We start from the raw sequence: 13665 nt of genomic DNA, 5'->3' as shown, positions 1-13665 counted from the left end.
GTAATTTTTATTAAATGTAGTTAACTTATTTTTATTGTTTTCCTGTATTTTATTTATTATTATTTTTAATGTCTCACTTGTGTGTCCCCCACACGTTCAGAGTTTTGTTCTAATGATACACAACAGATGCATTTTCCTCTTTGAAACTCAATCTCGTCAAAAACTGTGGAAATATACCCACTGACCAGAGTTTCCAGTTTGATGCGACTGTAAATGTTTAGTATTATTATTTTTTACAACTTTTTAAATATTTATATAAAACATGATTATTATTACCGCTTAAGTATATAATTGGTATTTTTATTATTATGAACTACAGATTGTACTCTGATATTTGTATTTTAAATTAAGAGCGTCATTAAAGTCTCCCGGAAGTGGATAGACTCGCGCTCGCGCTGCAGCCTTGTGTTTCCTGTTTACGGGCGGGAAGAGTGAACCTGCGTTACAGCTCATCTTCATCGCAGCGCCTCGGTGTTGTTGTTGTTACTGCTTTCATTGGCCGCTCTACAGCGCTGATGGCGGAGCCCGCGGACTCCGGCGGTGGCGCGGCGCGGGTGACGGAGGTCCGCTGCCCTGCGGGAGAGCGTCCGCTGCGGCTGCTCGAGTGGAAGGTGAAGCCCGGGGCTCTGGTCAACGTCGACTCCGTCATCGCGGTTTGCGCGCCAATCGCCGCCGAGAGCGAGTCCAGAGCGGCCGAGAGGAAGCTGAAGTCGGACCGCGCTGGAGCCGTGCGGGAGCTGTGCTGTCAGCTCGGACAGGTCGTCGCGCCCGGGTAAGACCGCAGCGCTCTAACGGCGGACAGCTCGTTGTCCGTTACTTGCTTATTAGCGGAGCTAGTATTAGCTCACGCTAAGCTAACTCCCACGCGCCCGGGATAAACACGTTTAATGGCATGTGAAGGCGTTGCACGCGGTTGTTGTAATAGCACCCGTGCAGTGTTCGTATTACCAGCCAGATATCACTGAAATGTATTTCGAGAGATGTTAGCCCTGAGCTCTGTTAACAGCAAAACAAGAGTTGGGGGAGCGGCCCGCTCTTTTTAGCCAATCAGAAACGCTCTCTGCATGTCAGTCAATTCGTGCCCTGTGCTTTGCCGGCTTCGGATTGGCTGACAAGGATGTGGAGGGCGGGGCTTTGGACAGAAGGCGTGTTGTTGAACGCGTGTCTGATTCGATCGTTATCGTCTGTATGCGTGATACCCCAATGTTTACATGTCCAGCAGCAGGGTTGTTGCAGAAATGCTGTGGGATTTAAGACCTCCGATATTTAAATGAGAGTTTTGTGAATGTTTTGGCCATGTTTATTGCAGGTCTTAAAAAGTCTTAATTCGCCCTTCCGTAAATTAAAGCCTAAAAGGATTTTAAATAGGAGCAGAAAGTCTTAAATTCATAAAGTCGTGCCATTAAATGTTGAATACACCGCAATGATTTTTGTTCCCCGTACAAATATCGAAACTTCATTAAATCAAGATACAGTTACTTGAGATGCACATTGAATTCAAATTTGCAACAAAACAAAATGTATGCATAAAACAAAGACAAATATCTATTTTTCCCTTTGAATTAAGTTGGATTACATTGACGTTGGCAGATATTTGTTCTTGTTTTAATCATAAACTCACTTAATTTTGGTTCTAGGAAGTAAGTGCATCTTGATTTAAGAATTTTTGGACATTTGCACACGAAAACAAGACAAAAATACTGATGAAAAGCATCACTTTTTTTGCAGTGTGTTCAGAAGGTACCGTAAATGCTATTTCCACAGCAGAGCTATTCAAGCCTTAAGGTTTTTTTTTGTTGTAAAATTAATTAAAAAATGTAATGGAGATCTGTTGGGAGTTGTATTCAATTTTATACCTTAAAAGGATAGTTCCCCCAAAAATGAAAATTACCCCATGATTTACTCACCCTCAAGCCATCCTAGGTGTATATGACTTTCTTCTTTCAGACGAATCCAATCTGAGTTATATTAAAAACTGTCCTGGCTCTTCCAAGTTTTATAATGGCAGTGAATGGGTGTCGAGTCCAATAGAAGTCCAAAAAAGGGCATCCATCCATCATAAAAAGTGTCCCACACAACTCCAGGGGGTTAATAAAGGCCTCCTGAAGAGAATCAATGCGTTTTTGTAAGAAATTTATAAACCGTAATCTCTAGCTTCCGGTAACTTGTCGTACATGCGTTCACGAGAGAGTGGCGTTCTGGCGGATGACGTAGGCGTGAGCTTCGGTGAGGAGTGACGAACACAGAAGCACAGAGGAGAGAGCAAAACAAAACACTGGTCATGAATTACAAGTACAACAACGAGGATTTGTAAAGAAAAATATTGGAGGATTTTGATATACGCCAAGAGGAACCTGGTTTTCCTTTGCTGTGAACAAAACTTGGTTCTCGCAAGACTAGCATATTCTCACCGGAGTCAGGACATTTTTTAATGTAACTCCAATTGTATTCGTCCGAAATAAAAAAATCATATAACACCTAGGATGCCTTGAGGGTGAGTAAATCATAGTGTAATTTTCATTTTAGGGTGAACTATCCCTTTAAAATGTTTTTTAAAGGGGTCATGATGCTTTTTTAAAGATCATTAGGGCCTTTCGCACCGCAGGAACCTTTTCATAGTACCAGAACTAATTGTGGAGCTACCCACTTTTTGGCGTTTTCGCACCTGGGTGCGATTGTAGTTTGACTGCCTTTTTTGAGAACCAAATTGGCTCCTACTCCGGAGCAGGGTCTAACCAGCACAACTGGTACCAAAACTTTGCAAATAAAAAATAGCAAATACTTAAACTAATAACAAAACAGTAGCTGATTCGGTCGTCCATAAAATGCATTGCTGTTCTGTTGTAAGTAATCTTAAAGATTCCTAAATGCATCTACTTCCGGAAGGCCAAATAAAGTGCTTTTGCTTTCTCCTAGAAACACACAGCGTCTCCCTGACATGCTGCTTCAACACTAACTGCGGTTACTGAAACCACGACTTCTTTCTTAAATCTCATTTGTTAAAAAAAATCGTGAATCGAATCGTGAGTTGAGTGAATCATTACATTCCTAGTAAAAATCATAATCACTATTATTTTTGCCAATATTGTAATCACGATTATTTAACAAGATTATGAGGGGGCCATATGACCAAAACTTTATATGAGTGATTTATTTAAAGATAGTGATACATATCAAATATATATTTCCTGTAAATAAGGTTGCTATGACATCTACATTGTAGAGACAAAAAGTCCTCAAAATTATTGAAAATAATTAAACTGTCAGTAATAAAAAAGTAAAGGACAAATACAATAGAATAAAAAGATGCAAATGAAACAAACTGTGCTTTAATGTTTTTATGCAAGTCTCAAGCAGTTTACAGCCTACTACAGAAATGAATAATCAAATATAAAATAAAACCGCATAGCCTTCACTGTAAGAATTAAACTTTCTTGTTTCTTATTAAAGCTACAAAAGTCCTTCACTCAAGAGCCGTGTGTGATTTTGAATTTGTCTTTTGTTGTTTGGTTAAGATAAAGCACACAGTCGCAGCAGGAAAAATAGCCTGCTGTCACTTTAAGCCGCACGGATCCAATTTACTGTTACACGCGTATATTCATTCTCAACTCTTTACGTTTATTTATTACATGACCGACGAAGGTATACATAAATAATCACTAAGCGCCGCATTTTGACACATTTTTGCGTGTATTTCACCGCTTAAGGCTGATTTATACTTCTGTGTCGGACCTACGCCGTAGCCTTCACGCCGTAGGCTATGCGTCAGTTTTCATTTATACTTCTGCATCGTTGTCCGCGTCAACGTGCAGTACACATGCAAACCGCTAGTCAGCAGTGTCCACGGGCATGTTGCTGGTGTAACCCGCAGTACCACCGCAAAAGCCGAAGAAGAAGCGGCATTTGTGATTTACCCTTGTGACTGAAATATCACCATAATGCTGCTTATAGACTACTGTTCCCCAAGCATAATGCACATGGATGAAGAGCATTTGATTAATGCTATGTTTATTTCGACACGGTTTTGTCTTTTTAACAGGAGTGTAATAGCAAAAGTGGAAGAATGCAGCCATCCTGTTGTAATGAAGGGCTTGTGTGCCGAATGTGGCCAGGACTTAACTCAGTGAGTATATCCATCTTTCAGTCTCCAGTTCAGAATTATTTCTGTCCTCTTACCTGAGAAAGTAAAAAGACATCTGTCGAGAGCCATTCAAGAAAAGCTATTATTGTTTTCCCCTGTTTTTCACTTGTCTCGGCTCTTAGAGATATTTCTGCTAGTGTGTTTGAGTAACTGTATGGTGCTGAAGATGCTCGTATGTTTTCAGACTACAGAGCAAGAATGGAAAGCAGCAGGCGCCCATCTCTACAGCGACCGTTTCCATGGTGCACAGTGTTCCCGAGCTGATGGTCAGCTCTGAGGTGAGTGCCTGCAGTTTGCCGCTTGTGAGGATTGCGAGGCCCCTATATATTTCAAGTGAAATCAAAGAACGAACTGGTGTGATGCCATTTCATTCAAAATCAGGCCAAACGAACTTCATTTTGAATTTGCTTCTGAAGTTCAAAACCGCTTGCCAAAGCAACATTTTTGGAAACTTTGCTCTGGCTTTAAAACACATGACACTCTTGCTTGTGTGATGTTATTTATTATGAATATAAAAAACACAACCCATACAGGGATAGTTTTTGCTTTATAGGGGCATTCTAACTGTATTCTAATAGGCTTCATCACGCAGTGAATGCTTTTGGACTCTCAAGGTGTGTTTTTGTTTTTTGCAAAGTGAGTGGCATACTCGATAATGTCAGCTCACATATAATTAAAACAGAAATTATAATATTGTAATGATAAATAGCACACACCCCTATTGAGAGGAAAGCCTGCAGCGCATATTTCTATATTCATTTAATTTTAATTCAGATGATCACTAACAGTAAACTGCTGCAAGGGTATTTCAAGCTTTGAATTTTCTCCTAAGCGAAGAATGAAAAAGAACTTCACTGTTAAGTAAATGAGGACCTTTATGAGTAACGCGTGTAATTCATCAGACAGTAGTTTAAAACACACGCCACGTGTGTTTTTGTTTTTTGCAAAGTGAGTGGCATACTCGATAATGTCAGCTCACATATAATTAAAACAGAAATTATAATATTGTCATAGACGATAAATAGCACACACCCCTATTGAGAGGAAAGCCTGCAGCGCATATTTCTATATTCATTTAATTTTAATTCAGATGATCACTAACAGTAAACTGCTGCAAGGGTATTTCAAGCTTTGAATTTTCTCCTAAGCGAAGAATGAAAAAGAACTTCACTGTTAAGTAAATGAGGACCTTTATGAGTAACGCGTGTAATTCATCAGACAGTAGTTTAAAACACACGCCACATCTTAGTCAGGCAAACAGATAGTCCTGTCCGAAGCGCACACTCTTGGTTGTGCCAGCATTGCTGTGTTGGGCTGGTCAGGATGCTCAAACAAACAGAGCGATATTTCGATCATTTTAAAACGTGCAGAGTTTACATTTAATTATGATACATGGAAGCATTATGATCTAACACACTTTGGGTTTTTTACCTGTTTGGGTGTTGCTTTTATACAATGATGTTTGCATGTAAATACAGACAGTTTGGTATTTTTTTTGATGGTTTCAAATGGGCTTTAATAAGTGGTTGTGCATAAAATTGTTTGTCCATCAGTGTCCGGTGTTGAAACGCAGTGTGTTTTGTCCCTGTGTCTCTGTGAGCAGCAAGCAGAGCAGCTTGGCCGAGAGGACCAGCAAAGACTTCACAGGAACAGGAAGTTAGTGCTTATGGTGGATCTGGACCAAACGCTGATCCACACCACTGAACAGCACTGCCAGCGCATGTCCAACAAGGTAACAGTTAAAACGTTCGCACTACACTACCATTCAGACGTTTGGGGTCGGTAAGATTTTGCAAGGCTGCATTTATTTGATCAAAAATACTGTAATATTGTGAAATATTAATTATATTTAAAATAACTGTTTTATATTTAAATATATCTTAAAATGTAATTTATTCCTGTGATGCAAAGCTGAATTTTCAGCATCATTTCTTCAGTTTTCAGTGTCACATGATCCTTCAGAAATGATTCTGATATACTGATTTGATTATTATCAATGTTGAAATGTAGCCTATTTTTTGTAGAAACTGTGATACTTTTAAGTAAAAAAAACAGTATTTATTTGATTAAATCTTTTGTAACATTATAAATGTCTTTACTGTCACTTGATCAATTTCATGTACAGTCAAAACAAAATTTATTCAGACACCTTCAACATTTCACACATTATCACAGTTTATTCGCTATAGTTTAGAAAATGGTAATAAAATATGACAAGAACTCAGAGTTAAACTGTGTCAGAACAAATTCATCTTCATAATGTCAGATAACACTTAAAGGGATAGTTCACCCAAAAAATGAAAAATTGATGTTTATCTGCTTACCCCCAGGGCATCCAAGATGTAGGTGACTTTGTTTCTTCAGTAGAACACAAACGAAGATTTTTAACTCAAACCGTTGCAGTCTGTCAGTCTTATAATGCAAGTGGATGGGAATCACGACTTTGAGTCAAAAAAACATACACAAACAAAACCAAATTAAACCGTGCGGTTCGTGACGATACATTGATGTGTAAAGACACGAAACGATTGGTCTGTGCAAGAAACTGAACAGTATTTATATAGTTTTTTACTTCTGATGCACTGCAATGTCTGAACTGTCCTGAGCGCGTCCTCGACAGCCGGCGTGTGACGCGTCGTCTTCTTCTTCTTACTTTACGGCAGATCGCACACTTATAAGTGCATTGCCGCCACCTATCTCTCAAATGGACCATTGACACTCTATCTACAATCTCAGTTAGGAGTGTCAATGGTCCATTTGAGAGATAGGTGGCGGTAATGCACTTATAAGTGTGCGATGACAGTTTAGACATTGCAGTGCATTCTTTACATTCATCTTTACACATCAATGTATCATCACGAGCCGCAGAGTTTAATTTGGTTTTGTTTATGTATGTTTTTTTTACTCTCAAAGCCGTGATTCCCATTCACTTCCATTATATGACTGACAGACTGCAACGGTTTGAGTTAAAAATCTCCGTGTGTGTTCTACTGAAGAAACAAAGTCAGCTACATCTTGGATGCCCTGGGGGTAAGCAGATAAACATCACATTTACATTTTTGGGTGGACTATCTCTTTAAGCAAAACATGGTAGAATCAAAGTGTCTGAATTTCTTTATCAATTTTATTGGTAGTCCACTGAATGAAGAATTTTTGTATGTAATATGTCACAGTTTACTTTTTGCTATCCTCACTTACATAAATGAACAATAGTGTCCCGCACCCACTAGTAATAAAATATCAAAAATGATACCTGGTGTCTGAATAATGTTTGATTTGACTGTATCCTTGATGAATAAAAGTATTCTCATTTATTTTTTATTTTTTAGAAGTTCAAAAGAACAGCATTTATTTGAACTAGAACTTATACATTTTAAATACAACATTATAAATCTCTTTACTGTCACTTTTGGAAAGTATCAGTTTCTTTAAAAAGAAGTCTTAATACTGACCCTAAACAGTAGTGTAATTAAAATGTTCATGAACAATAATGCTCAGTATTTATTTTATATTTCATGGATTTTGTACTGTTTCTGCTGGTTTTAGTGTTTTTTTATGAACATAATAATATGGCATTTGTTTAATGTCAATGGTGTGCTGTGTTATTGTGATTTATCTACAATACCTTCATTTTGTTAGAGTTTATCACTAACCAAAATAAGATCATGCAGACAGGTTTTCTTTGACTTCTTCGTGATCTCATTTGCGTATTTCTGTGAACCCCAGCGAATGTGGGTGTAACTGGAAGCGTTGCTTTGAAGAGCCTAAATGCAGCCGAGCATTGATTGATTTCTGTTTAAATGACTGCATCATACTCTCTTTCTCCGCTATCATCCATTTTCGATTCATTCTTCTCGTAGGCATTACCGCTTTCATTCTGCCAGGCGTGCATTCGCTCAGTAGATCAGCTCGAGCAAAAAACAATCTCAGATATTTATACCAAACAATTACTAGAGCTATCAAAGACTCAAATGCTTTCCTCAAAATTTTGCCAGTGTGCTGCTTTTAAAGCATTTTCCAGAGCATTTCCATTGAAGTTAATGTTCCTAAAAGCCTCTGCTAGAGCTGGGCAGGACTGAAATGCAGCAGTATAGAATATGCATATGCTTTTCACGCTAAAGCAGATGCACTGCCATCCAAATGTTTAGATGTACTTTCATTTTTAGAATACTAGGACACGTTTAATTGATCAAAGTAAAGACTTAAATGAATTTTCTCTAACTGCCTTGCAATGTTTCTCCAGGGAATCCTTCATTTCCAGCTGGGACGGGGGGAGCCTATGCTTCATACACGACTGCGGCCTCACTGCAAAGACTTTCTAGAAAAGATCGCCAAACTCTATGAGCTGCACGTCTTCACCTTTGGCAGCCGTTTATATGCTCACACCATTGCAGGTACATGAATAATACTGATAACTACTGATAGGTTATCCGAATTTCTCACCTGGTGGATGATAAAACACATCAAACAGTCTCGTAACTCCTAGTGTTTGTGTGAGAGGTTGTGTTGGCCTTTCAGAGTGACACCAGGTGGCAGCATTTGTTCATATTCTGAGTGTTTTGAGTTTGAGGACGAGTACATTGTTTGCTGTGTTTGGATATTTAATGCAACATATTAACAATAAATGCATCAAAAGTGTCATCTGCAAGAACCGTCCTGTTATCTGCTTTGATAAAAGCATCTGCTAAATGACTAATAAACATTAAATCGGTTTAGTGATTTTGTTTATTATACATGTCTATACTAACCTATACATTTTTCAGTTCAGTTTTAGTTTTGGTTCAGATAGGACTTTGCAGGCTATCTTCAGCACAGTAGATTTCTCCGTTTCGGGTGTGTGTAGCATCCTTTGAACGAGACCTGAAGAGTTCTTGCATTAAGTGTTTGGCAGCTCAGCATCGGTACTTCCCACAAACCCGAGTGAGGAGTCTGGTTGTGGTGATTCATATGGACACAATCAGCAGTAGATAAGACACAATAAAGGAAGTAGCTCAACTTTTCTGAACTGAAGTCTTGATTTATAGTGCGGGCAGGAGATTGAAAGCTTGGCAGGGCTGCATCTTTTTATTTTTCCTGTTTTCCTTTTATTACAGCTGTAAATAGTCTCAGTTCTGTCTGAGTGAAACTACAGCATTTACTGTTGTGCTCATAAGTTTACAATGTTAATAATTTTCACAAAATAAGAGGGATCATGAAAATTGCTTATTTTTTATTTAGTACTGTCTTGAATAAGCTATTTCACATAAGGGTTGTTTATATGTGACCCTGGAGCACAAAAGCAGTCTTAAGTCGCTGGGGTTTATTTGTAGCAATAGCCAAAAATACATTGTATGGGTCAAAATTATAGATTTTTCTTTTATGCCAAAAATCATTAGGATATTAAGTAAAGATCATGTTGCATGAAGATATTTTGTAAATGTCCTACCGTAAATATATTGAAACTTAATTTTTGATTAGTAATATGCATGGCTAAGAACTTCATTTGGACAACTTTAAAGCCGATTTTCTCAATATTTATATTTTTTTGCACCCTCAGATTCCAGATTTTCAAATAGTTGTATCTCGACCAAATATTGTCCGATCCTAACAATCCATACATCAATGGAAAACTTATTTATTCAGCTTTCAGATGATGTATAAATCTCAATTTCGAAAAATGTACCCTTGTTACTGGTTTTGTGGTCCAGGGTCACATGTATACTCCACAAGACAAAATAAAACTGAATTTATAAAAAAATGACCCTGTTCATAAATCTTAATCTGTAAATCTTAATACTGTGTGCCATTTCCTGGCTGATCCATGACTGTTTTTCTGTTTTGTGAGGGTTGTTCATGAGTCCCTTGTTTGTCATGAGCAGTGAAACTGCCCGCTGTTCTTCAGAAAAATCCTCCAGCTCCTACACATTCTTTGGTTTTTCAGCTTCTTCTGCATGTTTGACCGCTTTCCAGCAGTGACTGTATGATTTTGAGATCCATCTTTTCACTCTGAGGACAATTGAGGGACTCAATTTGACCAATTACAAAAGGCCAAAACATTTACTGATGCTCAAGAAGGCAACACAATGCATTAAGAGCTGGAGTTTGTAAACCTTTTGAATGGGATGGTTAGGGTAGAGGTCTGTGCGGGACTGTTTTTTTAGTCCCGCTCCCGCAAGGTTCTATTCCGCACCCACCCGCTCCCACTATATATTCACTCTTTGTTCACCCACTGTCCTCTTCGAATATTTTTCTTCCCGACCCGACCGTTCCCGCTAAATTTAGATCTCGTTTCCAGAATCTCACATTTAAATTTCCGCTACTGAAAGAAAGAGAGATAGGCTGACAAATAAAAGTGTAGTACGCACAAAATTGTGTTATTTTATTAGTCTTGTCAAGAGTCTTGAATTTATTGACTTTAACTTGAATTTATATGAATTATCTTAAGACACAATTTTTTGTAAATATTTTATGCAACACAGTAGGAAAAAAGTGTTCGAGAAAATAAAAATGTTTTACAAAAATTGTATTTCTTAATTTTATTCGTCTTGTCAGGATACAATTCGTTTTAACATTGACAACACAATAGGAAAAAAGTGTCGCAGAGACAAAAAAAAATTAAAATGTAGGTTTTACAAAAATAGCCTATTAGCTATTTTTATTCGTCTTGTCAAAATACTAAATTCGTTTGACATTTTTCTGTTAACACAGTAGGAAAAGTGTCGCGAAAGTTGAACGTCCTTCAAGGATAGCGCATCCACACTTTGCTCCATCCTTGTTCTGCTCTGTCACTCAACGACAACCTACCTGTTCTGTCTGAGGGCCGTATATTTACCACAGGTACAGCCTGCGCTGGGCATCGTTATGCACAGACCCCGCAAATAAAACGCGTGACGTTTAAAGCATGCGTGCAGCGCGTACATAACAGTCCTGAGCGCAAGCTATACCGGTGGTCAATAAGAATAAAGCACAGATATGCTGTTCTAAATGGACGTCGGGAACGGGATATTGTTAGACCGCCCGCTCCCGTTCAAATTACTCCAGAGTTACCAACCGCTACTGCATTTTATTGGGGAATTTAATGCCACGGCGCAAAAAATCTGGTCGGAGAGCCGCGGGCATGCAGACCTCTAGATCAGGGTAAATTGTCCTTATTTTGTCTTCTGAGAAACATGTATGCATTTATGTAGCTTCTGAAGTGCAGTACTAAATGAAAAAAAACATGATCTTTAATCAAAATAAGAAAAATGTACACATCATCATCCTGTTCAAAAGTTTTTTTTATTTTATTTTTTTTACACAAAGTTTTATTTTGTCTTGTGGAGTGTATATAAACATCCGTTATGTGAAATAGCTTATTCAAGACAGTACTAAATAAAAAATAACATGCAATTTTCATGATTCCTCTTATTTTGCAAGCGGTATGTAACTTATGCGCACAACTGTATAGCTCTGCTTGCAGCTGTAATTTAGACTTCATCTTTAAAAGAAATGACTGTTCCCCCTCTCTTTCTCTCACTCAAACCAATCTTTCGTTCTTTTTCAACAGGTTTTTTAGACCCTGAAAAGAAGCTCTTCTCTCATCGCATCATGTCTAGAGATGAATGCATTGACCCCTTCTCTAAGACAGGCAACCTCAGGTGAGGCACGTTTCACTCTTTTCTGTCTTCTACTTCTGGAGTAGTGTAGCTCCCAGTGTCTTTCTTGTTACAGTTGTTTTAACAATGAACTTGCGTTCATGACATGTTGTAGATATGAACTTCATCAGCTTGCTGTTACAATAACATGAAGCATCACATTCAACTCATTTACACTACCATTCAAAGTTGTTGTTTTTTTTCAAATCTGTTCAGCAAGGATGCTTTAAATTAAACAAAAGAGACAGTGAAGACATTTATAATGTTACAAAAGATTTCTGTTCATCTAGGAATCCTCAAAAGTATCAGTTTTCAACATTAATAATAAGAACCATTATTAATAATTGAGCTCCAATAATAATTGATAAAAATTGAGCAGCAATTCAGCATGATTTCTGAAAGATCTTGTGACACTGAAGACTGGAGTAATGATGCTGAAAATTCAGCTTTGATCACAGAAATTAATTACATTTAAACATATTACAATAGAAAAAAAAATGCTCAGCAAACTGGAAATTTGCCCTAGTCACATGGCCTGCGGTGCGCTTGCGGCATTCTGAAAAGTTGAGAGGTTTTTATCTCGCTGCAGCGCAGATGCACCTGGAAAAAACACGCCTCTCTATTTGCGAGCGCTTGCAACGGGCCTACATTTGAAATAACGAACTTGAGCGAGCAAAAGATGCGATATGTGAACGGCCCCTTAAAATGCTACCTGTGTACCGGCTCACTAGGTATTGGAACACAGCTATTCTTCTTCTGTTCAGACTATCAATGCGAGTAATTCCTGGTTCATTTTTATTACAGATAAAGTTTGGTCACAAGTATTACTGAAGAAGTAAATTAGATTTGCTTCAGATTGCAACATTTTTTGGGGTGGAGAAGTAGTTTCGCTCGCTCTCCAGCAGGGAGGGTTTAATAAGAAGCGACGGTGGTGTTTTAATAAAGGTGCACGTGTGTGACCTCTCTCTGTGAGCTCTGAAATAATCTGCTTACCAGAGGAGAGGAGCGCACCGCATTTTACAGAGGTCAGCAGAGGTCAACGTGCCAACCAGCAGTGGGATCTATTAAACTGATCTGAAACAAAGTTACAGGGAGAACAGGGGTTCAAGAGGAGCTTCTCTTTTGAATGTTAAAGCATATTTGTGGTTGACCTTCTGTCTGTACATGGTGTGAGGGATGCGCAAAACTACATTTTTAAAAATCAATTAGTGAATGTTTGTCTGACCAACTAGTGATCTAACTTTTTGACTTTAAGGCCCATTGTCCACAAGAGTATCTATATCTATAGGCACTCCTAGTTTTTGTAAATTAAACAATAAGAGTAATAATAGTTACATAATTAAAAATAAAATAAATCAGTTTCTGGACTAGAAGTTTTAGGAGCTGAATGTTCTTCAGGGAATATTTAACTTCCAGTTTTTTAGAGCGTGGCATAATTTATAACACTGTGCCTGTGTTCACACACAATATCAATTAGATTTTTGGCTGTATGAATACACTAGTGTATGTGCATAAAAACCTACTTTGAGCTTAATTGATTAATTTACCTGACTTTTCTAGGTCTAGAAAATCGGGGTGTGGCCAAATAGTCTAATATTCGGTCTGTATTTGTTATTCGAAAAATAAAAACACTATTCAAATTTGACTACGTGTTGCTTTGCTGGCAGTAAATGCAAGGAATCCGGGATAAATCCTGAAGCCCAGGCATACATGGTGCGATTTTTGCTGTCATACAAGCTAGTACGCAATTTTTTTTCCCATCGGGAGAAATCGCATGGAAATCGTTGATGCTCATATGGCCGTGGCTCGCATCGTGTGAGAGTGATTTACGGCTCGAGCGCCTCACGTGCTCACGATGATTTTTAAACATGTCAAAAAAGTTCGGGAGCTGTCGGCTTGAATTCGTGTGGT

General features: G+C 38.2%; 1 protein-coding gene across 1 annotated transcript; it reads left to right on the top strand.

Annotated features, from left to right (window-relative positions):
- The first annotated feature begins 301 nt into the window (after positions 1–301).
- LOC107550068 (RNA polymerase II subunit A C-terminal domain phosphatase-like) lies at positions 302–11761 on the top strand. Its single transcript, XM_016231294.1, has 6 exons — positions 302–772; positions 4040–4123; positions 4326–4419; positions 5745–5873; positions 8385–8535; positions 11667–11761. Exons 1-6 carry the CDS (start codon positions 516–518, stop codon positions 11759–11761), a joined length of 810 nt encoding a protein of 269 aa, XP_016086780.1. The 5' UTR covers positions 302–515.
- Positions 11762–13665: the final 1904 nt, after the last annotated feature.

The sequence above is a fragment of the Sinocyclocheilus grahami genome, unplaced genomic scaffold, assembly GCF_001515645.1.
Source record: "Sinocyclocheilus grahami isolate Dianchi unplaced genomic scaffold, SAMN03320097.WGS_v1.1 scaffold387.1, whole genome shotgun sequence".
NCBI classification, from domain to species: domain Eukaryota; kingdom Metazoa; phylum Chordata; class Actinopteri; order Cypriniformes; family Cyprinidae; genus Sinocyclocheilus; species Sinocyclocheilus grahami.
The sequence above is the reverse complement of the archived record's forward strand: the minus strand, read 5'-3'. Positions and strand labels throughout refer to the sequence as shown.